Genomic DNA, 25,420 nt, shown 5'->3' on the forward strand with positions numbered 1-25,420 from the left:
AGTTGAACCACCCTTATTCAGACCAGACCCCCTGATTTACTACCCTTTTTAGACACTCTTTTCTCAGATTTTATGTTAATCACCTCTGTAAATTTACCCCTTTAAGACGATTCCTCCTTTTTCAGACCCGATTCTCTTGAAAAATTGTTAGGTCTTGATCCCTCTGTAGCAATGTCCTAACTTTGTAGGTGTCCTCTCGTCTGAGGGTCTCAGATTGTAGGTGTCACAATGAAAGTGCCGAGAGGCTCTTTTTTCACATAACGCTGAATGACCTAGATTGAAGTTCAAAATATCTCAAATCTAGAAGTGGCAAGATTAGCTGTTTCTGTGCAACACTTTGTCAGACATTTGTTAACTTTTAGAAACATCAAAACTCACAAAAATAATTGTTGTTCTTGTTGAGCATAGTACTCATTAGTAGTAATACGCTTCAGCAAATATTCTGATCTCTTGGAATCAAGGTTAAAGGCAGACACTTGGTATAAAGATTTCAGGCACATGGACGTTGTTGATTGCATGGTCTGAAGAAAGCATGAACAATCTGTTGCTATATTTTGCGGACCCCTCTCGTTATGGCACAAAGACTTGCATATTGTTCATATTTATATATATATGCAAAGGCTCAAATGGTACAAACACTCAAATTGTTTTGGAGGCAAAGCCAATGAACCAGGAATGCCAGCTTGAGCTAATTAAGCTAATATAACCATGTTAAAATCTGCTTTGCCAAACACAAAGGTCGCGTGAGTACATCAGGAGAAAACAGCGGTCAGACCTAATCACAAACAGTTTTCTGAAGCCCACAGGTGTCTCACAGCTACAGTGTCTTGAATTATAGCTATAAATAGCTCAGTTCTCGAGGCAGACAACTTCTGCAGAGCAGCTAGCTGCTTTACCAAGGGGAAGTACAGCATCACCCTGTCAGGTCTAAAGATGAACAAAAGTTGTGATATGACTGAATCACTTTCCAGGTTTGTAGGGTTCAACTGATCTGGTTTCATGGAGGCCAGTGTATGCTATACTATGACGGATTCACTTTCCAGGTTTGTAGGGGTTCAACTGATCTGGTTTCATGGAGGCCAGTGTATGCTATGACGGATTCACTTTCCAGGTTTGTAGGGGTTCAGCTGGTCTGGTTTCATGAAGGCCAGTGTATGCTATGACAGATTTACTTTCCAGGTTTGTAGGGGTTGAACTGGTCTGGTTTCATGGAGGCCAGTGTATGCTATATGACAATCACTTTCCAGGTTTGTAGGGGTTCAACTGGTTTGGTTTGAGTGAGGCCAGTGTGTGGTTGACCAGTCTATGATGGGCCTCGTCTGCACGGATGGCCAGAATCACATCGCGCATTGTGGCGTCCTCCTGTTTACACAAAAGATTTACTTCAGAAATCAGAGTCACGAAGGCAACATTACATTTTATCTTTACATCTGAACTTCTAATAAAGCGTCCCTTTAATAAATAAAAATAATTTTAAAAAAGTGTTCTGATGTTGCACTATTTCTCAGATTGTCTTAGTTAATGTTTTTTCTTGAAATAAAAAAAGCAAAGTTCCAGAAAAATGGCAACTTAATTCTGTGAGGCTATGAGTAACAAATGACATAACGCAAGGAGCTGGGTAAAGAACTGTCATAATACTCACCGTCAAACGCCAGTAGTTAACTGCAATTTCAGGAGCCTTCTGCGTTTGCCAGTGTTTCATGGGGCCACCGTTTATATCCTAAACAGATGAAAGATACAAGGTACACATCAGGGGCGGACGAGGGGGGGGTTTCTGGGGTTTCCGGAAACCCCCCCCCAGCCAAAAAATAAAAATATTTTTGTGTGTTTTTTTGGGTTGAGTTTCAATTTGTTGGGTATTAATCAGTGACAAAATCTGCTGCCTGGAACTGGTAATGATCATCCTCAGAATGCACCAGCTTGCACCATTTTGCATCCTTTTTTTCAAAATTTTCCGGGGGGGCATGCCCCCGGACCCCCCTAGCAAGCTAGGCGCTTCGCGCCGTCGGCTCGGCGCTTCGCGCCTTCACACCCATATCTTCACAATATACTTTTGGAAACCCCCCCCATAAAATGAACTGATCCGCCCCTGCACATGATAATATGTTACATGTACAAAATTGTGCAATGGGAAAATGAACGATAGTATCAATCTTTATTTGAAAACACACTTGGTGAAGAATGATGGCAGCTTGCAAGTTTGTGTCAAATAGAGCTGATGATGACTAAAAGCAGAAGAGCAATTAAATAACCATGCAAGTGCAAAACTTGTTGAGCACAAAAAGCAGCTGCATGTGTGTACACACACACACCCACACACACACACACATCTACACACACATCTCCCAAAAGAAATAGCCGAGTAATTTTATATCAAAACAGAAATAGGATCAACATTGACTCGTTAAAAAAACAAAACACATGTGCCCACCTCCAGACACTTAGTGTACGTTATGACAGCTTCTTCTTCCAGGTAGCCCACAAAGCGATGGCAAAACTTTGGACTGATTATGTAGCAAGCACCAAACAGAGTGACAAACACACCTGTAACATGAAAATGAAACAAGAAAGCATTAACAATGGCATTAGCCATGTATTTTTCTTCTTCTTCAGCGTTCCAGAATTTTCTGGTTACGTGTGAGCTCGTTTGTCCATTTGGGTTCCCCAAACTATACCCTGAGAGCATAGTCAGCTTCACTCCGCTTTCGTTAAGTAGGCATGCTGGGTATTTTCGTGTTTCCATAACCCACCGCACTCCGACATGGATTACAGGATCTTTCCCGTGCACACTTGGTCTTGTGCTTGCGTGTACACACGAAGGGGGTTAAGTCACTAGCAGGTCTGCACATAAGTTGACCTGGGAGATCAGAAAAATCTCCACTCCCCACCAGGCGGCAGCGACCGGGATTCGAAATCACGACCTCCCGATTAGGAGGCCGACAACTTACCACCACATCACTGCGCCCGTCGCCATGTATTCAATCCAGACTGTGATATCACACCTGAACAAGCACACGGTCTGCCTGCGGAAAGTCCATGCATACACAATCCTACCACTAGGTTATTTCCCTTGGACTGCTTTGCAGAATCCTAAAATCCACTTTCCCAACTTATCAACGAGAGCATAAAGTAGTAAAGAGACATGTTAATGAGGGAGGAATAGATAGCATACTCTTGCTTATCATTATTTCAAATCATCAACCAGCTTCCTCTAACTGAAAGTCCCAGTTCAATGTTTAGAAAACAATCTTGCACTCAAATCTGATCACTCAGCATATGATGTAATTATGTATTGATCAAACATTTCCCTTCTTTGAGCCATGTGATGTCAGAGGCCGATTTTAAGGCATATTTAGGTGGCTAGCCAAGACTACAACAGAGTGCAAGTTTGTGTGGTAATTCAGTCATTAAAAATAAAAGGAATTCTAAATAAAAAGATCAATACATAATGTTATTTGTATTTTTGACCAAAATATCATATTCATCTTGGCTAAAAAAAAGAAAAGAACTCCGTTGATCTGTGTAAAATGTCATATTTTGGTCAAAAATACAAATAACGTGTAATATTCTCTGAATATGCCGTCTTCAGAACAGTGCATGAGTGCGTGCAGCTTCACAACGCAGCACTATAATGCAACACGCACCTTGGGATCCAATGACGGAGGTTTTAAAAATCCAGGATGGTTTTTTCAGTTGGAGAGCTGTCATCAGGTGCATCCGTTCATTTTCAGCTTCCTCTGCAAATTTGATTAAATAGAGCTCTAATCAACAGTTAGCATAACCAACACATATTCACAGTCAGCCGTTTACACAGGCAAAGAGTTTATTTTCAAATGCGCATAATGTAATGTACTGCTTTTGTTACAATTTTCACTACATGTAGCTTTGTACGTTGTCTGTCGATTTAGTTAATTATCATGTTGTACCTTGAAATTCAAATAAACCAAATCCCCCCGCGGGTTAGGGGGAAGAATTTACCCGATGCTCCCCAGCATGTCGTAAGAGGCGACTAACGGATTCTGTTTCTCATTTTACCCTTGTTAAGTGTTTCTTGTATAGAATATAGTCAATGTTTGTAAAGATTTTAGTCAAGCAGTATGTAAGAAATGTTAAGTCCTTTGTACTGGAAACTTGCATTCTCCCAGTAAGGTAATATATTGTACTACGTTGCAAGCCCCTGGAGCAATTTTTTGATTAGGCCAAAAAAAAAAAATTGTCTGTTTCTGGTAACATGGCTAAAAAAAATAGGGTCGGTAGGTAGGGATTTTTTTTTATTTTTTTTATTTTTTTTTTTTTTACCCCAATTGTAGACCAATAAAACTAACTTTAAAAATCGCGCAAAGAGACTGGATTCACTATACATAGAGACAAGACACTCAACACATTTACAAATCGTCAGCGGACTTTCGTTTTCACACGTTTTTGTTGTTCATTTTCTCACCCTGTCCTTTACCACCAAAAAAAAAAATAAAAATTTTGAGTTTGGGAAAAAAAAGTTTAGGGTCGGCGCCAAAATTTACGGTCGGTCGGGTGACCAGAAACAGACAATTTTTTTTTTTTGGCCTTAGTGCTTTTGCGAACAAGAAACAATTAACAAGTGGGTCTATTCCATCTCCCCCCCTTTCCCCGTCGCGATATAACCTTCGTGGTTGAAAACGACGTTAAACACCAAATAAAGAAAGAAAGAAATAAACCAAAACAATATCTGCACATTGTCATTGAATGCCTCAAAGTTGGTACTACATGTAGTTTAAATAGTTATTCCATTCAAACGCATGCAGGTCACAACTTTTTGTTGAAAAAAAAAAACAAGATAAAAAAAAGTGTCAGTAATGTATGACATTTAGATGTCAATGTCTAGAACATGAATAATTACCCAGTAAAGTGTGTATCCACCCATGATCCCTTTGCAATCGGCGGAGAGAGAGCATGTGACGCATCATGGCAGCCACCATGCCTGGTACGCCCGCCACAGTCTCCAGAAAAATGATTCGCCTGCAATGTCATCAAATGTGTCGTCAACGGTCCTCATTTCCTGTTCGTTCACTCAATCTTATCTTTCTTTCTTTCTTTATTTGGTGTTTAACGTCGTTTTCAACTGTTCAAGGTTATATCGCGACGGAGGGAAGGGGAGTGATGGGGTAGAGCCACTTGTTCACAAAAGCACCAATCAAAAACCTGCTCCGGGGGCCTGCAACGTAGTACAATACATTACCTTACTGGGAGAATGCAAGTTTCCAGTACAAAGGACTTTTTCTTACATACTGCTTGACTAAAATCCTTACAAACATTGACTATATTCTATACAAGAAACACCTAACAAGGGTAAAAGGAGAAACAGAATCCGTCAGTCGCCTCCCACGACATGCCGGGGAGCATCGGGCAAATTCTTTCTAACCCGCAGGGGGCACTCAATCTTATCTTAGAACTAAGAGTTCAAAACTACAGTAATACTGGATCCTTCGTCTGTTTGTGTGAGACATTATGTACATATTACATGTATTACCATTCAGATGATCCTCTGTATTAATTATATATCCCTCTAAGTTCTAACCGACCTGCTACACACCAACCCATCGACTCATCCAGCCACCCACCCCCCGCGGGTTAGGGGGAGTCTCATATTGGTTGGGACGAGAAAGAATTTACCCGATGCTCCCCAGCATGTCGTAAGAGGCGACTAACGGATTCTGTTTCTCCTTTTACCCTTGTTAAGTGTTTCTTGTATAGAATATAGTCAATTTTTGTAAAGATTTTAGTCAAGCAGTATGTAAGAAATGTTAAGTTCTTTGTACTGGAAACTTGCATTCTCCCAGTAAGGTCATATATTGTACTACGTTGCAAGCCCCTGGAGCAAATTTTTGATTAGTGCTTTTGTGAACAAGAAACAATTGACAAGTGGCTCTATCCCATCTCCCCCCTTTCCCCGTCGCGATATAACCTTCGTGGTTGAAAACGACTTTAAACACCAAATAAAGAAAGAATCCAGCCACCCACCTAATTTCTTGGTCTCTCCAATTTACAAGGCACTTAGCTTTGACTTAGTACAGTGGAACCCCCCTTTTAAGACCTCCACAAATCTGAGAAAATCAGGTCTTAAAAAGGAGGGAGTCTTAAAAAGGAGGGAGTCTTAAATTGGGGGTAAATTTACAGAGGTAATGAACAGAAAATCTTAGAAAACAGGTACGTCTTAAAAGGGAGAGCTCAGTCTTAAAGGCAGAGTAAGCCTCCCGTAAACCATCACAGATACGGTCAGGCTTTTACACACAGTACAAACACCCTTTCATTTAAACACTCACCAATTGAGAACATCCTAGGTGCCCTCCGTAAAGAGCGAACAATTTTCAAAGAATTTATTTTTGCGTGATTTATCTTACCCCTGAGCCATCGTGAACCCGTGTGATCCAGTTTTCCTTTTTCACAATGCAGTCGTCAGTTGGTCATGAATGCGACTCGATGTGAGCTTATCTACAATAGCACGTTTTTTATGCACGAAACAACGGCTGTGGTTCACAAGAACTCTAGCGATGGCTTTTGACTGTTGAGAGGAACGGCGATTTGCACTGATAAACCTTCGTCTGCTACGACCCTTGCGTGACCCTGCTTCCGGGCTTTTCTTTTTTTTAAACTTTCACAACTTCGAATTGTTCTGATCTTGTCTTGATGAAAAACGAATTCTTTTATGATTAAAGAATGTTTGTGTAACAAGCTGTCAATTTATTATTTAGATTTTAAAAGTTAGGTCTAGCGCAAAAACGAGGCGCCGTTGTTGTTAACGAACAAGTCTACGAAAATAAATTCTTTGAAAATGTCTCACGCTCGACAGAAAACAGCCAGGATGTTCCCGTTCGGTGAGCGTTCAAATGGAAGTATGCTTGTACTGTATTTAGACGCTCGGGGAGCTCTGTGATGGTTTACGGGAGGCTTACTGTGCCTTTAAGTTGGGGGGTCCACCGTACTGCAATCATTGTTCTCCTGTTACAAGACTATATATGGGTGTTTTTCAAAAAAGAACGAAAAATGAGACTAGTGAATGGTTAAAAGTGAATTTATTCCAAACTCTTAACAAATGCGTTGACATTATTCAGCACACCCAGTGCCATGTTAACATAAGATATGTACTCTTAATAAAGAATGGTTTTGCCAAAAAAATAAATAAACACAAAATATTTTGTTGCAGTGGTCAGTCGTGTTACTCTTTCTTTAATTTTTTTTTAGGTTGAAAGAAATGTTGACAGATGATTAGTTTGCCTCTAGTATGACAAAAACAATACACTTTTCACTTTCTGAAGAAAAATATATACCTTAAAGTGAAAGAAAGCGATAAAAATTAAAGAAATTGTCACTCAAATGAATAAAAATCATTTTTGAAAAATGTCAAACATCGCCAGCAGCTTGAAACTTGTACATTTCTTGCAATTGTATTTTTCTCGAATCAAGTATTATGAGAGCATTGAGCAAAAGATAAACAGACTGAAAAGAATGATATCTTCCTGGAAATTCTGCATTCAGAAGCCTCAGTAACACCAATGACATGTGAGTAACACGACTGAGTAACATGACTGACGTCTCATAACACAACTGACCATCCTTAGCTAACTTTGATTTATGAACTGATTTTAACTTTAAACGTAAAGTTAATTAAATGGAACAAACAAATTTGCTTATAGTAAGACATTTTTACTTTATTTCCACCTTTTAAGCCTAACTCCACAATTTGACCAAAAAAAATGCAAACTTGTCACAAAATAAACTGTAATGATAGCGCCGTGAATTTGCACAGGCCTAGCAAAATCGCAATTTTATATGATTCAAGGAAAGAACAAAATCTTATTTATTTTCAGCATTACTACAGAAATGTACTGCAAACATTTTGCACTGTAACATTATTGATTCTAACAGCAAAATTACTGACAGATGGTAACAGCACTGAGACCAAATTGCCTTGGCTGGTTTCGACAAAAGTTACACGTACAAAAACGATCAGCAGTGTTTACTTACTGTTTGACAGAAATACAATTCTTTTCCTCAAACGGCGAAGACAAAGCATAAACAGGATTATCTTTAAAACAACTAAAGCTGCACAGTTTTTTTAAACAGTAACATTACAGGCATGGTAACACCACTGACACCAAATTGCCTTTAGATGTTTCGACAAACAATAAAACGTTCTGAAACAGATCAGCAGTGGAATCCCCAACGTTCTGGCACGAACAGTACAGTGACCTAGCTGGACTCTAGCACATTCAACTACTCAGGAACTTGATTAGGAGTGCAGTCAGCAGTTGGTGAATATGGTAGACCCGGTGTGAAGTGGTTTGGGATCCAGTGCGTCATGTTCATGTCAACACGTGCAGACGTCCATATACCCATGAATGTTTTTTGCTTTATTATCTTCATCACTTCCGCTTCCTATATTCGTTTTACGGTGTTCTCGTCCAGGGACATTCCAGGAAGGTATTCGTCAGAATACATTGCAAAGCTCTTGATGATGTGTCCTCTGCGTTATTTGCTGGTCTCGAAGCATTTCCTCAGGTTTTCTTCTTTCAAGTAGTATTCAGAATAGTTAGTTAGTTAGTTAGTTAGTTGTTGCTTTTTGGGTCCAGCGGACCATATCGGCCAAATCAGGACCCCACAAGTTTAACATTACAAATATTTAAAATAAACCAATGTTACTAAACAAAATTAGGAACGTCACCCGAAGGTAACATAACAGCTATATCGAAACCCTACGTGTCAAGGACTCCTTTAAAAATCCAAAGAGAGCTGCAGAGCTGACCTTTGTAAAAATATGTTTCAAGCTAGAAGTGTCAAAATACTTCACTCGTAGATCATACAGATCAGCGCACTCCGTGAGAAAATGGCTCACAGAAAAACTATTATCACAGGCGTGGCACCATGGTGCCTTTTCTCTTTTAAGCAGATGGACATGCGTTGTATAAGTGTGACCAGTGTGTAGCCTAGCCAGAACACTTTCGTCTTTTCTACTTGCAGCCAACAAAGGAAAGGGCTTTGATAGCTCAGGGTGGACCAACGGTCTTGCCAGAGTTTTAAACTGTAAAAAAGGGTCTTCCGACGAAGGTCGGTGAAAAAAACAAATTGCTCAGGAAGAGGTGGAACCGCCATCTCCGGAGCATCCTTTGCTGCCTTGTCAGCAGCTTCGTTGCCTTGTATGCCCATATGACTGGGCGCCCACATAAAATTTATAATAGTATTCAGAATGACACGCGTGTTCATGGACAATGCGGGCTCTAAGTTCTGCTGGTCGCTGATCATGGCCAAAAGCGTAGACACTGCCACATGCTCGTAGACAATCACCATCTGCTCTCACAACAACAGGATACGTTTGTGCATTGGGTATTTCCGCAGCAGAAAGAGCCATGACATAAGATTACCTGAAAAACAGTAATATTTGATAATCATAACAGAGTTGTCTTTTTATAAGAAATGATCCCGTAAAAAGTTTTGCATTCTCTCTCTGGCACACCCCTACACACCAACCCCAACCCCCTCCTCTTTCACTCTCTCTCTGCCTCCCCACAGGGACACACGTATAATCAACAATTATACACGCAAAAGAAGTATGTGGCAGGCAGAAGAATGAAAATAAAACCAGGAAAGAATCTAAGATCAGTCGTGTTACCTCTTCGTCAGTAGTGTTACCAGGCACAAGGTAACACGACTGAAAGTAACACGACTGATATAATTCATTTAAGAAAATAATGATCACTCCCTAGGCAATGCGTTCTGAACAAACATGTGTTCCAGTGGTTTTGATCCTTACATGAAACAATAAAAAAGTAACAGAAGAATGTAAATTCCTTCAGATCGCTAGAGACACACAGTAACACAACTGATTCGTTAAAAAAACACATCTTACCTTTCTACACTTGTCGGGTCCACCATACACAAGCGATCAAACTCGCTTAGCTGTTCCCGCTGCAGGAAGCTGCTGAAGGATGGGGGATAACTACAGGCCCAAAATGGTTTCAAAAAACTGGAGTACTCATTGTTTAGGTCTGTTTAACTGTTCTGGTAACACCACTGACAAAAAAGTGAGAGACACTCATTTTTGAGAGTTTAAGTCCACATTCAGAGTCTGGGTCAACCTTACAATCAAAATCTGTTGCAATAATCCAAATGTGCTCCCGTAAGCAATTTTTTGGATATTTTTTTAATGGTCTAAAAAAAATTTTCTTCTTTGTAGAGGTGGTGGAAGTTTTGAGTGCCTTCAAAAAGACAGGCATTTTTAGATACCCCTACATGTTTAAACCATGCAAAACTAACTTTCAAGTGTCAAGAATGTACTTTAATGAATGTTCATGTTGTTGTCTATTCATTTTTGTACAAAAAAATATGTATTATACTAAGATAGATAGGACATGTTTCTTTCTGAATTAATTTAAAAATCAAAGACACGTTTTTCGTACATTTTTGAAAAACACCCATATATATAAGTATCGGGAATCCTAGAGGTACGTACTGCAACTGTATTAGTCAAAAGAAAAAGGCAGCTAAACTTCCATTCCAAATGTCTGCTCCCAAAAGAGAAAGGCAGCTAAACTTCCATTCCAAATGTCTGCTCCCAAAAGAGAAAGGCAGCTAAACTTCCATTCCAAATGTCTGCCCCCTAAAGAAAAATTCTTCTCACTTCAGCCATTTGTGTTCATTCCTCTGTCCAACTTTAAATCCTGACAAGATATCGAAGCCACCTCTGAGCATCTTGACGCTGAACAATGCCAGCTGAAACAAGGACAGCAATCAAAATAATGAAGGAAAATGGTTAACACACAGTGTTTGAGTGACAAACCAATGTTTACCAAACTTCAAGTTTTTTGACAAATATATACAGAACTGATAATTGATAATTGAAATAGTTTTTCTTCTCTTTTCATGACCGTTCACACAAACGCACATGGGAGTTCACACACACATACACACCTCCACCCACATACTCAGTCATACACACACACAATCACACACACACATACCCATGCATACACACAATCACACACACATGGAATGCAAAAAGGTTATTAATAATAATAATAATAACGATTACTTATATAGCGCGTAAACCTCGTGGTGACGAGCCCAGAGCGCTTTACACTTACACAATCATAATACAAACAAGGAAAGAGAACTAAATCCGAATAAATTCAAACATGGTCACACACACCCACACACGCACGCACACACACACGCACACACACACACACACACACACACGCGCGCGCACACACTCACACACAATCTTTCTTTCGTCATTGTCAATGTTCAGGTAACCCGCAATGTCATTCCATGTACGCATACGTTATTCTAGTACAACACACACAGGCACATACACATCCTCATGAACGCCACACTTTAGTATATGAATACACGTGGCAGCGCCGATGACTCACCGATCATGGGATCTCCTTCAGAGGTCTAACTTAAACATGTGTGTTTTGAGGGCTGTTCTATGCTCTCCTTCAAGCTGTGTCTGCAGGTGTGTCTGCAAGTCTGTTCTTCTCAGTCACTCAGACCGTGTGTGTGTGTTTTGTGTGTGTGTGTGTGCCAGTGTCAGTGTGTGCGTGCGTGCGTGTGTGCGTTTGTCTATTTATCTGGTTGTGTGCTTGATTGTTTTCTGTGTCCTGCTGTCTGACCTTGTCAACAAAGCATTCGGGAGGTGTGTGAGTAATCTTGACATCATGCAGTTGATCTTCAGACCTGAACAAAGAGAAAAGAATTTCCTGTGTATGTGTAACCAGGTTCCAGGGCCGGACCCAGGGGGGGTTCCAGGGGTTCCGGAACCCCACCCCTGGAAAAAGCATGTACCTTGCTTTGAGTGGGTTTTTTTATTTTTTTTACTAGTTTTAGCACCAAAACAATGCTGCTCTTAACCCTCAAAACAAGGCCCAGAATGCACCAGATTGCACAGATTTTAACCGTTTTTCAAACATTTTCCGGGGGAACATGCCCCCAGACCCTGGCTTCGCCACTTCGCTGATTTGCCCCCCCAAAAAAGGAGGAACCCCCCCCCCCCCCCCCTTACAACTCATTTGGTCCGGCCCTGGGTTCGAGGAACGATTTGGAAACAAAATCGATTACTGAGTAATTGTGACCAGGCTCCACAAAGATGGAAACTTTTATCGATGATAATGTGTTGTTATGATGGTAATGTGTTAGGGCCGGACTCACTGGACTAGCTATCACTTACGGACACAAAGACATACACATCTTTCTCTCTCCAGTACGTCCACAACAAATGTGACAACAGCAGAAGATATTTACTTGCATGGCATTCTTTATTCCTGTGTCTCTCGGCTTCCCTTGTCCTCTCCGCCGACCCAGCCGAAGCCGGGTGGCCACAGCCAAATTACAATGCAAAGTCATGTCACTATACATCATGTTGTTATACATGTAGAGCTCACTCCAAAACATGTCCACCCTCTCTCGTGTCTCTCAAAGTTCTCTTTTACACTCTAGCATGTACACACATAATCCAACTTAAGCTAGGATAACAAATATCATTTCAAACAACCAATCAAAAAGCAGGTTCCGTGTTTTATTGGTTAAAGGCACAGTGCGCCTCCCGTAAACCATCACAGATACTGTCAGGCTTTTACACACAGTACAAACACCCTTCCATTTGAACGCTCACCAAACGGGAACATCCTTAATTGGTGCCCTACGTAAAGTGCGAGCAATCAGTTTTCAAAGAATTAATTTTGCGGATTGTCTCAGAGACACGGACCGTGGTGCGTTTTGGCGCTAGACCTAACTTTTAAAATCTAAATAATAACTTGACAGCTTGTTACACAAGCATTCTTAAATCATAAAAGAATTCTTTTTTCATCAAGACAAGATCAGTACAATTCAAAGTTTTGAAAGTTTGAAAAAAGAAACGCCCGGAAGCAGGGTCACGCAAGGTCGTGGTTCTCGTAGCAGACGACGGTTTATGCCTATCACCAGTCAGTCCTCAACAGTCAAAAGCCACCGCCAGTCAGTTCTTGTGAACCACAGCCGTTTGTTTCGTGCATAGTCGGAGGTACATAATAACGTGCTATTACAGATAAGCTCACAGCGAGTCGCATTCAAATTACTAACTGACGACTGCATTGTCAAAAAGGGAAACTGGATCACACGGGTTCACGATGGCTCAGGGGTAAGATAAACCACGCAAAAATAAATTCTTTGAAAATTGCTCGATCTTTACGGAGGGCATCTAGGATGTTCTGAAGCGGTGAGTGTTTAAATGAAAGGGTGTTTGTACTGTGTGTGAAAAGCCTGACAGTATCTGGGGATGGTTTCCGGGAGGCGCACTGTGCCTTTAACTATAAAGACAAGAGGAAGAGGGGGGGGGGGGATACATTTAAAAGACTAACACAACATTCGAGCTCAGCTGGCAGCTCTATTATCTACCCGTATCAAAAGAAATGACACCTTGAACTACCCCGCTACATGCCGCTAGCCGAGGATTACAGAGACAGACAGGCCGCAATATGACGTAACAACACTGTGACCTGCAGGCTCCCGGGACCTGTCCAGGCTCCGACCCAAGGTGTCGGCCTACCTCAGAGTCTTTAAGAGATTACGGAACTTGCTTCATAGTCATACCTGGACAGTTAGATAATTGCCTCAGTGCAGCTGTTGTAAGATGGACACGCTTCACAGGTGCATTACAGCACTTACAGTTTACAGAACAATGAATGGACACAAAACACAAATCGATCGCCAACATGAACTACGAACACTGGACTGGACAATAACAACCGAGTTAGAACTGCTTTACTTTTATCCCCGAGTACGCTAGTACTTGGGCTCAGCTAGCAGACTTTAATCGTGTGTCTCCGTGTGTGTGTGTCTGTGTGTGTGTGTGTCTTTCTCCACTTAACAGCTTATTGCTGGGAAGCTACTGGGCGCAGTTCGTTCAAAAGTTGATACACTAACTTGATAATAGGTCCGATTGATCGTATTAAAACTTCATAATGTTACCTGGGACCTAAATGCGAAATAAACCACAAAAACGACTTGGCGTAGGACGAATAGACCTGTTCGGTATCTGAGCAGCTCTCGCGAGACACGCTCTTTGTTATGCTTTGAACATCGCGAGAACTTCGAACCTTCGCTTGTGCAGCTCGCACGAGATCGCTGTACCGCATGCTTTGCTATGCTCTGAAGCTTGCGAGAGATTACGAGAGCTTAGAATACCGATATAGGGTCTATTCAAACGAAGCAACAGCCAGCCAGGCAGCCTCATAGAACAGCCAGCCAGCGCCCAATAGCCTTAATTTCACTGACAAAATAGTTAGAGTTGGTGGCTTGGTGGTAGGCACGTCCGCCTATGGCCAGAGTGATCCGGGTTCGATTCCCGGTATGGGCGGTCTCTTATTTTGTGCTTTTTTTGGTTAAATTCTTGTTTACTATTGTTTATTATGAACGTTTTAATGTTTTATTTTACTCTAATAATATTTTTTATTGTGTAAAATAAATAAATAATAATTTTTTTTTAATTTTTATTTTTTTTAATCCACGTGCACAAGACAAAAAATTTCATACTGGGGGAGCGAGCCAGTCTGAAGAGTACTCGGGTCCAGCGCGAGCATTTTTTATTTGCCAAAACGAAATGCAAATTAAGATTCCAAGCCCTGTTCTACTTCCCTTCAACACAAAAATTACACTGGTGACAGTTTATCACATATATATATATATATATATATGTGTGTATGCAAACAGCCGTAATACACTCTGCCTTACCCCCACCCTCCAGGCACACCATCCTCCCTAATACATTTCCATCTCCTCTTTCCCCACACATTTGTACTGACCAAATAGGATGAGGAAGAGTATAATTTTCCTCGGCCAGGTGCGTTTCTTGCAATGAGGAAGTTTTTACACTGTCTGAATCCTCTTTCTTCTTTGCTCGATCCCTGTACACAGAAAATCGTCAAATAACAAAAGGGTTAGTCCTGAATCGGCTCAAAGTAGTTCATTTTGAACGCCTATCCCACTTTTAGCTGGTATGTCAGAAATTCATTTGACAACCTTTATTACAGTCAAGAACAATTGGTGATTTAATTCATACGTTAAGTGTGTCGATAAATGCTGACACACGTTTGCCGCAATCTAAACAGATTTATATTTGAAAGTCAGCAGAGACTTTCTTCCGAGATTTGTTAAAATCTCTTAGCAGAGAAAGAGAGAGAAATAAGTATCCCTTCACAGACAGCCTATTGGGAGCATCAGACCCTCCTCAAGGGGGGCCGAGATTTACAGAGCAAAGTCCTTTTGTATATATAAAGTTACAGGGGCTTTTGGGGTTTAATTGAAAAACAATGATCATTGAAGGAAGGGGGGGAAGATTTATTTCTCGGAGTCAACTTTGTGCCAACTCCCTTCTGTGTCTGAACCCCTGCATGCGCACGATAAAGATCCTAAGCTCAAAACATCATCTTTCGATTCTTATCATAATGACGATATATTTCGATATTTTGAAGAGACAAGCCTTGGGGGGGGGGGGGGGGGGGGGACCTAACACTGAGAGTAGCCAGACAAATCCCTAAAAAGTAAAATCCAAAAAAATTAAGCCGATTACCTTTCAACAGGATTACATTTTTAACTTCATTGTTCGAATATGGTCTTTCTCGTTTCTCTCTTCAGTCGGCTCCTAATCGGCGAAAAACTATTGTTTCAGCATTAAAATACAGCTGTGACTGTGAGACAAAATTGACAAGAAAAAGAAGCAAGAAAAATAAACAATAGAAAGACAAGAAAAGCAAATACTTTATACGACTCCCCTTCGTCACGTCTGATTTCACTCACAAACTATCATGGAGACCCCCCTCCCACCCAATAGAAGACTCTCTCCCTTTTAGGCTGGCCATGGACCCAAAATGTGTACTCCCACACTTGAGTGACCTCATTTCTGACACAATGACATCACCACTAGTCTAGCCATGGCTGAATTACCCCCAGACAATAAGCTGTGACCTCAAACCAAACAATGACATACTTTGATGAAGTGGAGATTTACTTCCTTGATGGCTCAGTGGATATTTTTAGTAGCACTTAATAGGCTGATTTTGTGTCATGTCTGAAGATCATCAAAACCTACAAATGTGTGAAATTTGGTAGCTATAGCTTCAAAAACAGCATTTTAAGTTTTTATGAACCAAACATGACCCCGCTGTGACCCCAAAATTTTACGAGGGTCAACCATACTGAGGTCATGTCGGGATATCCTCAAGCCCTAGAAGTGTGCTAAGTTTCAAAGCTCTAGCTTCAAAAACATCCGAGATAACCTCAACGTTAAGGTTTTCTAACTCACTGCTCATTCCTGAGACTCTCCTGATTATTCAGGAGGAGTAAACAAACTAACTTGAAATGCAGTAATAACAAGTCGCGTAAGGCGAAATTACTACATTTAGTCAAGCTGTCGAACTCACAGAATGAAACTGAACGCCCTGCATTTTTTCACAATGACCGTAGCCCGCCGCTCGTGCAAAACGCAGTGAAACTGACGAGGCTGTTTAGCGCGGTAGTGGTTTCGCTGACGTGCTGCATAGCACGCTTTTCTGTACCTCTCTTCGTTTTAACTTTCTGAGCGTGTTTTTAATCCAAACATATCATATCTATATGTTTTTGGAATCAGGAACCGACAAAGAATAAGATGAAATTGTTTTTAAATCGATTTCGGAAATTTAATTTTGATCATAATTTTTATATATCTTTTATTTTCAGAGCTTGTTTTTAATCAGCATATATCATATTTATATGTTTTTGGAATCAGGAAATGATGAAGAATAAAATGAACGTAAATTTGGATCGTTTAATATAAAAAAAAAAAATTAATTACAATTTTCAGATTTTTAATGACCAAAGTCATTAATTAATTTTAAGCCACCAAGCTGAAATGCAATACCGAAGTCCGGCCTTCGTCGAAGAGTGCTTTACAAAAATGTCAACCAATTTGATTGAAAAATGAGGGTGTGACAGTGCCGCCTCAACTTCAGTTGTACAAAAAGCCGGATATGACGTCATCAAAGACATTTATCGAAAAAATTAAAAAAAAGTCTGGGGATTTCATACCCACGAACTTTCATGTAAAATTTCATAAAGATCGGTCCAGTAGTTTAGTCTGAATCGCTCTACACACACACACAGACAGACAGACAGACAGACAGACACACATACACCACGACCCTCGTCTCGATTCCCCCTGGCCTCTATGTTAAAATATTTAGTCAAAACTTGACTAAATGTAAAAACTAACTAACTTGAAATGCTCAAGATGATCTCGGTCAGGCACGGCGTCCACGTTGCCTTTATCTTTTTTTTCAAGGTTCTCCTGACTTTCTTTTTTTGTTGTCAGACTGCGTACAAGCTGCTGCAATTAACAGACAGAAAAAAGGATGACGCTCAATAGCAGACACACAAAAACCACCACCTCGATCCTTGGAGACGAAAGGTAACAATAAGTCATATCATAAGTAGACGTCATAACCAAGCTAAGGAAAGGTCACTCTCGCGGAAAATCGGAAATTCCCAATTCAGGGAGACAAAATAACACGCTTTCACCTTGTGCAGTTGAGCAGTTCGAATGTGTCTTTTGCGTTGTTTTTGGTGTTAAAAACTGACATACGATTAACTTGAAGAGCAGACATCGGCCACAGGCGGAAGGTATCATCCACTGGACTACTATCACAGAAAGCATAGACCTATATTAGATAGATAGGAAACTCCTTCACTGCGCGGCCTGCGAGGATGGTCGCCAACCGCAGGAAAAGGTTTCTAATATAGGTCTATGTGCTAATGTAAGTGATGAGGACGGTAAGAGTAACTAACAAACCACCAACAAATCGTATCAAAGTTTTCAGCAGGGCGCACTCTATTTTTGAAGTCTTGGTGATCCTGAATATTTTGTGCAGAAAAAATACTCAATTAAAAAAAGCGGTTACGACTTCTCCAAAATTGCGGTGCTCCTCGAGGCCGATGCACAGGCGGAAGGTATCGTCCATATAGGCCCCTGATTAGCGGTACTAGAGTACGTGTGCGAAACTGAGGCTCCAAAAATGCAGATGAAACACACAACCTCGCTACTTCGGATCCATTTTGAGCGATGTCAGTCACTAACTATTCAGTTTTCGATCAAATGGTAGGGTTTCGGCCAGTAGGGTTCAGTCAGTAGAGTTTCGGCCAGTAGGGTTTCGGCCAGTAGGGGAGACTGGGGCTAGTCCGCCCCCGGGGCACATCCGTCTTTGTCTGTTTATTCTTACGTTTGCCACCTTTTAGTCATTCACACCATGTGAGAGTGGTGTCCCTTCTACCCACCATATCCTGCAGAAGTTCAAAGGTTGCGCGCCCATATATCGTGAGTACAGATCACAAAAAGTGTTTTTCTTCATTTTTTGTAACATGAATGCATTGGAGTTGACTTAGGTTTTGATGCATTACCTCTGAGAACAAATACTTAGTCTTGGTGTCGAGTGAAAGTGCGTTAATTAAGGTCGAGTTCTGACGAAAGTTTTGCTTCTTCCTTCCCATGTTGTGCTCGCTATCTGGCACTAGAGTTGCCTGCCCGTGCGGGGGCAAGTCCGCCTATTTGTCATGGGGCATGTCCGCCGTGAGCAATATGTACAACACATGTTCATGCGAACATAAAAACTGTCTGCACATTGATATCAGCTACACATTTGTCTTGATGTAAAATAAAAAATCAGTCTTCTAGTTCATCAAACTCGCCAGTTATGCTACCAAAAGCATAAAAGTAGGCGGACTAGCCCCGGTCTCCTCGCCAGTTATGCTACCAAAAGCATAAAAGTAGGCGGACTAGCCCCGGTCTCCCCTAACGTAATTTTTTGTTACATTCTTTCGTATTTTGTCATTGGCATTTTTGAACCTGAATATTGAAGGGAATTAAAAAAGCTTTCCCACTAAAGCTTGCCCACTACTAGTCTTGTACATACTATGGGATGAGAGCGGCGGACTTGCCCCACCCTGTAGGCGGACTTACCCCGACTTGGGGCAAGTTCGCCTACGTTAGGGTAGGTCTACTTAAAGCAGTATGTACAACAAATGTTCATGCGCACATAAAAACTGTCTGCACATTGATATCAGCTACACATTTGTCTTGATGTAAAATAAAAAATCAGTCTTCTAGTTCATCAAACTCGCCAGTTATGCTACCAAAAGCATAAAAGTAGGCGGACTAGCCCCGGTCTCCCCTATGCATGTAACCATAGACCTATATGATGTTACCTTTTGTACTTGCTTATTATAATAATAATTTTGGAGACGTGAAATCCCCCTCTGTTGAGAGATGGACTCGTCCAAAATTACCGATATAAAACTGAGCGCTATGACGATAAACTAACACGAGACTGAGAAAAATACACACATCAAGTAAAGGTAATGAAAGGTGTCTGATGTGTTGTTGGGTAAATAAGGGAAGCAAATATGCGCCAACATCAGCAGCCGACCCAGCTCTGCTTCACCGACACGACATTCCTTTGTTCGCTGACCGCCGCTTCAGTCAGCCTCGGCCGGTGGGGCGACACTGTGCCTGACGAATCAGTGACTGAGTACCCTGCATGGCCGCAGGGCCGTGCTGTTTATGACCGTTGTCACGAACTGAAAACTCTGCCTGAACAATCCCTCTCAGTCACTGAGTCTCAATGCGGTCAATGCGCATGCCGCGCTAACATGGGGAGATTAATCAGGTCGTGAACAACCTAGCCCTAACCCTTGTCCTAACCCTAGTCCTAACCCTAACCCATGGTTCATTCGGTCAAAGGATCGCATTTTTTTAAGTCCAAGATTGGCGCATTCGCATTTGACCGCATTGAGAGGGATTGTTCAGCAGAGTTTTCAGTTCGTGACACCCTGTTCGACTCACCAGATCATCAGTGATTGTCGTACTGACCTAACTGGTCGGAATATCAACACTGAATGCATAGTGTGCACGCGCATCATATCCGGCCCCACCCTTCACACACACACACACACACACACACACACACACCATCGCGGCGCACACATATCATTCTGACAGGCACACTGTGACACACATGCACACACAGCCACAATGTCTCGAACAGTGACAACACATTGAACCACACACTGGCACACACACACATACACGTACTGTCAGAGGAGAAATAACCGTCTCTATTGAAACTTTCACTTTGTGTTGTCATTTGCACCGGTAGCACACAGAAGACATCTATATATATATATATATATACGATCTATATATATATATACGACTAGTGTCTGTCTGTCTGTCTGTCTGTCTGTTCGCGATGCACGGCCAAAGTTCTCGGTGGATCTTTTTCAAATTTGGACACCGTATTCAGCTACACCCCGGACACAACCTCATCGATGACATATTTCAACACGTGCTCTCAGCGCGCAGCGCTGTGCGCGCTGAACCGATTTTTTTGGGGTTTTTTTTTGTTGTTGTCGGGATCCACTACCAGTCCTTATCTTCTCCAGTGTTTTCAGCCGCGATTATCTCCCTTCCTCCGTGTGGCGTCAATTCATATTCCCGTTACTACGTTACTATTTGTAGAAGGTCACTGCACGTTACTATTTTTAGAAGGTCTCCAGTGTTTTGCGCGTTTATCTCCTTTCCTTCGTGCGCCGGCGAAGCCGGCGTCCCAGGCGCAGCCTGGTATTCGGCTCTACTTCTTCCTGGCGAAGCCGGTACCCGGCGAAGCGGGTAATCATCTAGTTCCGAATGAATGAATGGGAGTGAATAACCACTGACACGCCTTCTCATTGGTCCAATGTGGAGAAAGCTATTATATCCCGTGGAGAAACGGGTACAAACGCTACTTTACAAGACCTTTGGTTTTTCTCCAGAAAAACTGTCATAGATTATTCCGAAGAAAAAGTTAATCGCAATAATGCTGCAGAAAAAACATGTAAACATTTTGCTGCAGAAAAACTGTTTTGCTGCAGAAAAAAAACGATGCTTCGGCGGATGATGACATTATTCAGAAATGCTGCAGAAAACCCGGGTTTTTTCTGGAACATTTCTGTTTTTCTGCAGAATAACCGAATCAAGTCATAACATGATCCGCTAAGGATACAGTCGGTAGTACCGTACGAAACACTGTGTTTACAGCTAGGACATGCCTTAATAAATGAAGGCCAAAAATACGTCATATATTTATGCCCTTCATTCACTTGGACTTCAGCTCTTAGCATCTCCAGCCGCGCGGGAGTCGAAAGAAATATAAGACAAAGTTCAAGTGATTCCGTGGTCACGCCGTAGACGGTGGCACGCCTAGTTTTTTCCACCGCAGGAACAACACCCAATTCGTTCCCCCGCAAGACGAACAACATGGTAGGTGTCTCCAAATTAATGCCTTAAAATAGTAGATAACCAGACTTTCTAGTATTGAAGTTTATATCATACTGTTCGGTACTTTATTTTGCATTGGATCAGCTAGTTGTCTTACCATTTACACTCTCGTGTACTACATAAGAGAAGAAATGTCATCAAGACAAGTCAGAAATACTGTCTCCCACGTTAAAAATGTTGAAATAACACAAAGCACGGTCAACAGAAGGGCTTAAATCTTTTTGCTGGTCAAAGTCAAACTACTTGTGGATACTGCTCTTCAATTTTAAGTTTAAGCTTACCTTAGTTTAGACTCACGATCGGTTCAAAGATCAACAGTGAAATTTGACGGGGTAAGATCCCCCGCAGCTTGGTCGATTTGCCTACTACACCCCACCGCAACACTAGGGTAAGATCCCCCGCCGTTATGTTTATCAGAAAAAAATGACATACAGCTATAATTTTTGTGTAAATCCACTAATTATGGATGTGATTGGACTCTGACATCTTCAGATGTACTCCAACATTTGGCACGAGCAATAAGTCACCGATTAACCATTGTTTTAGTGTGTGTGCGTGTGCGTGTGTGTGTGTGTGTGTGCGCGTGCATGTGTGTGTATGTGTGTGCGTGCGTGCATGTGTGTGTGTGTCTGTGTGTGTGTGTGTGTGTGTGAAAGAATTGCACATAAATATGTCCACTTTACACAGGAAGCTGTGAGGTTCTTACTTTTTGCTTTGAGTCCAGAGATATACTCTGACAGGCATGCAAGACTTCATAATTATGATGAGGAGAATCGTTTGTACTTGAAGGATTGTGCTTTTTAACAAAGCAGAATTATAAAACAAAAACAAAAAGCACTCAACTCTCTGTCTCTTTTTTCCTTTTTTTGTGGTCATAAACAAAACAAACCTGATTAACTGCGTGTCATATAAAACTGTCGAGCACACTTATTCTTGAATGTCATAGATAATCTAGTTTTGAACTTGTATGACATAAAACCCTCTTGTGGTGTATCGCTTTGCACAATTCTTGTATTAAGTTGAACTCTTTTCCCTTTGCAGATACTCATCAGTGGTTACATGCTTGTAAAGCGATGACAGTGTTGTCAAGAAAATGAATTACATGTACATGTGTAAACTTTCATCTTGTAACTTTTTGATTAGTGCAGGTGCACAAACATGAATGCTACACAACTTTGGATTTTCATTTGTTTTATTTCACCAACAAAAAACTCTAATTACAGTGTATTATCCAGAACAAAACACCTGTTGCATTTGAAAAACAAACACACCTTGTAACCTCTTTAGAAAGACAGCTTCACTAATCCTTACACATGTTGCAAACTTATTTCAGCCTGGACTGATTCTGTGATTAACACATACTAAGTATATTTAAATATATACATACAAACAAATATGGAAAAAATAACCAAAACAAGCCTTCACGCTTTCACCTTTATATATATATATATATATATATATTTATGCATGTATGGACATCACCCGCACACACACACACACACACACACACACACACACACACACACACACACACACACACACACACACACACACACACACACACACACACACACACATTCTACAAGTACAATTGTCTTTAAAATGTATAACTCAAGAACGCCCATAAAAAAATAAACAATCATAGAACGTGATTGTCAAACCATTCTGTTTGAACTTCAAAATGAATGTTAACTGTTGATTTTCATCACAACCTTGCCAGTCAAATTAAAAAGAATGTTTCCGTGTCACAGTGTTGTTAAAAAAAAAGGGATTTACATACTTTTTACGCTTTACATTTGAAATAAACAACATCAACATTCCTTGTTGTCTGTGTGTTGTCTGTGAATGGAGCGACAGAACAGGATAAATCTAAACGAAATCATGGTGTCAAACAGCAGTTTCCATCTTGAGCCCGACGCCTATGCCTGGCAAGACCAGAGCGATGCTTATACCGCTTCATGCACGCATTGCATAAATAAGCGTAGCCATTAGAGTGGGTGATTTGGTGGTCACGAAGATACTTTCTTCTCATGAACGACTTTTGACAGGTTTGGCACTGAAACTCCGGCTTTTCACCTTGACATATATACTTGTCCAGACTGCGTTTGTGTGCGTAAGATTTTTTGCAAACACCACACTGGAAAGGTTTGGTGCCTGCATGCTTGTTCATATGAGACTGGTAATCTACCTGTCGACCAAACCTCTTGTCACAAACTATGCATACAAAACGAGATTCATTGCCATGTTTCTCACGTTTGTGATTGTCCAATGTTCGCTTGTGTTTGTATGCTGATCCGCATTCGTCACACAAATGGAGGAGACCAACCTTCTTCGGTGTAGAAGTCTGTAAAGGGACTGTCTCACCTATAGTCACCTCACTACTGATGTCTAGGTAGCTGTCGATTACTTCCCCAGACACCTCCCCTGCAGATAGCGTGTGGTCGCTGGTCTCCATCTGTCAAATAAAAACGCTTCAAACGGGTCAGTTTTGCTGTGCATGGTGTGCTTTTTCATCGCGCATGTGCGGGGGGGCGTAGTAGGCACTCCGGCAAAAATGCGGGGGACCTTATCTGGTGTCTGCGGGGGACCTTACCCACTGAGAATCGAGTACCACAAAATAACGCTAGATTAGAGCAGCTTATCCACGATGCTGGTGCCCAAAAACGCGCATACAAGGCTGCAAGGTATCGAAGATTAAACTGTGAGTATTAAAATAGTGCTTTAAATGGTAGTTCTAGGTTAATTTGTACGAAATTGAGACCTCTCTGTATAATTTTCACGGACTTCGGCAGAAAATCGAACGCCACTGTTCACGAGTACACAACAAGACATAAGTTACATATTATACATATAGCCTAGGCAATTCTGCTTCAGAATATCTATACTTGATAATGTGATTTGCCACAACGTACCTTCACAGGGTAATTCCTTTGCGAGATAACAATTTTGCTTCCGCGTGCGGGGGAACGAATTGGGTGTTGTTCATGCGGTGGAAAAAACTAGGCGTGCCACCGTCTACGGCGTGGTGGTGTAGATGAAGAAAAAAAATCAGTGCCTTAAACAGGAACCGTTAATCACGCTTAGAACAACATCAAAATAAAGCTCAAACTCACCTGTGGCTGAATTACACTTACAGTTACAGCGAGAGGTTTCGAAGGTCGAATGCTTGAAAGATCCCGGTGCGGTTCGTGAAACTGAAAGTGAAAGTTGCTTGCAGATGCACGTAGAGCAGACGGCAATTTCAGCGCCGACGCACTCGGCGATGTACGCAAGAGACCAAGAGCACAAGTGCTCTGTCTCGATAGCAAAAAGCAAGCAGCCATGTGTGATAAACGTACTCAAATGAAGTCCCAGGTATGTACGATGGTCTTGTCTTTGAGTCTGAAAACTCTGTATATATTCTGGTTGTATCTCGGTCATCGACCTACGTCTCACATTTGTACACTGAATGACAAAAGCTGTGGGCTTCTCAGTACAAGCTCTTTATTCCTGATCACACATGGGATGTCGATGTTCGTTGACAACTGATCAAGTGCGCATGTGCCAAAGTACAATTGCCACATCCTATCACTTTGATGACATCATTAGATGACATCATCAATGATCAGTTGGCAATATATCGTCACATCCCTCTTTAACCTGGGGAACGGGGGGGGGGGGGGGGGGGGTGGGTGGGAAGGGGTAAAAATAATGGTTACAGAAATCTTTCTTTCTTTATTTGATGTTTAACGTCGTTTTCAACCGTTCAAGGTTATATCGCGACGTGTTACAGAAATGAAATCAAATAGAAATGGTAAAGTGAATGTAGATCTAACAATTCTAGCATGTTACATTTGTGCATGCCTCTGCATAATGGAGAATTTTCAAGTTGAAAAACGGTATATTTTGATGTACCCTCACTGGCCAGCCATAGTTGGGTGACTTTTTTAAAAATGGGAGACAACTACAACTTCGTTTTGCGCGAGCATTTGAAGCAGTAAAGTAATTCGTCTTGTTTTGTGCGATTTATGGTTTGAATTAAGAAGTTGCCACTAAAAACTTGCAAATCAATGAATATTTCCGAGGTTT

The 25,420-nt window shown here is 41.3% G+C and overlaps 1 protein-coding gene across 3 annotated transcripts; it reads right to left on the reverse strand.

Annotated features, from left to right (window-relative positions):
* Positions 1-1,223: 1,223 nt before the first annotated feature.
* On the reverse strand, positions 1,224-24,889 carry LOC138947605 (uncharacterized). 3 transcript variants are annotated; one of them, XM_070319115.1, is made up of 10 exons: positions 24,487-24,889; positions 17,262-17,371; positions 14,814-14,915; positions 11,649-11,712; positions 10,652-10,743; positions 4,877-4,995; positions 3,645-3,737; positions 2,432-2,544; positions 1,643-1,720; positions 1,224-1,362 (listed from the first exon to the last, which is right to left on the reverse strand). In XM_070319115.1, the coding sequence occupies exons 1-10, from the start codon at positions 24,673-24,675 to the stop codon at positions 1,237-1,239; spliced, it is 1,086 nt and encodes a 361-aa protein (XP_070175216.1). In that variant the 5' UTR covers positions 24,676-24,889; the 3' UTR covers positions 1,224-1,236. The 3 variants fall into 3 exon arrangements, with proteins under 3 accessions (XP_070175216.1, XP_070175215.1, XP_070175217.1); XM_070319114.1 differs by having other exon boundaries at positions 24,466-24,889; XM_070319116.1 differs by lacking the exons at positions 14,814-14,915; positions 17,262-17,371; positions 24,487-24,889 and adding an exon at positions 12,277-12,677.
* Between the last annotated feature and the right edge of the window lie 531 nt (positions 24,890-25,420).

Source organism: Littorina saxatilis, linkage group LG14 (genome assembly GCF_037325665.1).
Source record: "Littorina saxatilis isolate snail1 linkage group LG14, US_GU_Lsax_2.0, whole genome shotgun sequence".
NCBI classification, from domain to species: Eukaryota; Metazoa; Mollusca; class Gastropoda; order Littorinimorpha; family Littorinidae; genus Littorina; species Littorina saxatilis.

Coding starts and splice junctions, on each gene's coding strand:
- LOC138947605 (XM_070319114.1), bottom strand. CDS start 24,675: ATGGCTGCTTGCTTTTTGCTATCGAGACAGAGCACTTGTGCTCTTGGT. Junction 3,738..4,876: donor GTGGATACACACTTTACTGG/GTAATTATTCAT, acceptor TCAAATTTGCAG/AGGAAGCTGAAAATGAACGG. Junction 1,363..1,642: donor TTAACTACTGGCGTTTGACG/GTGAGTATTATG, acceptor TTGTGTAAACAG/GAGGACGCCACAATGCGCGA.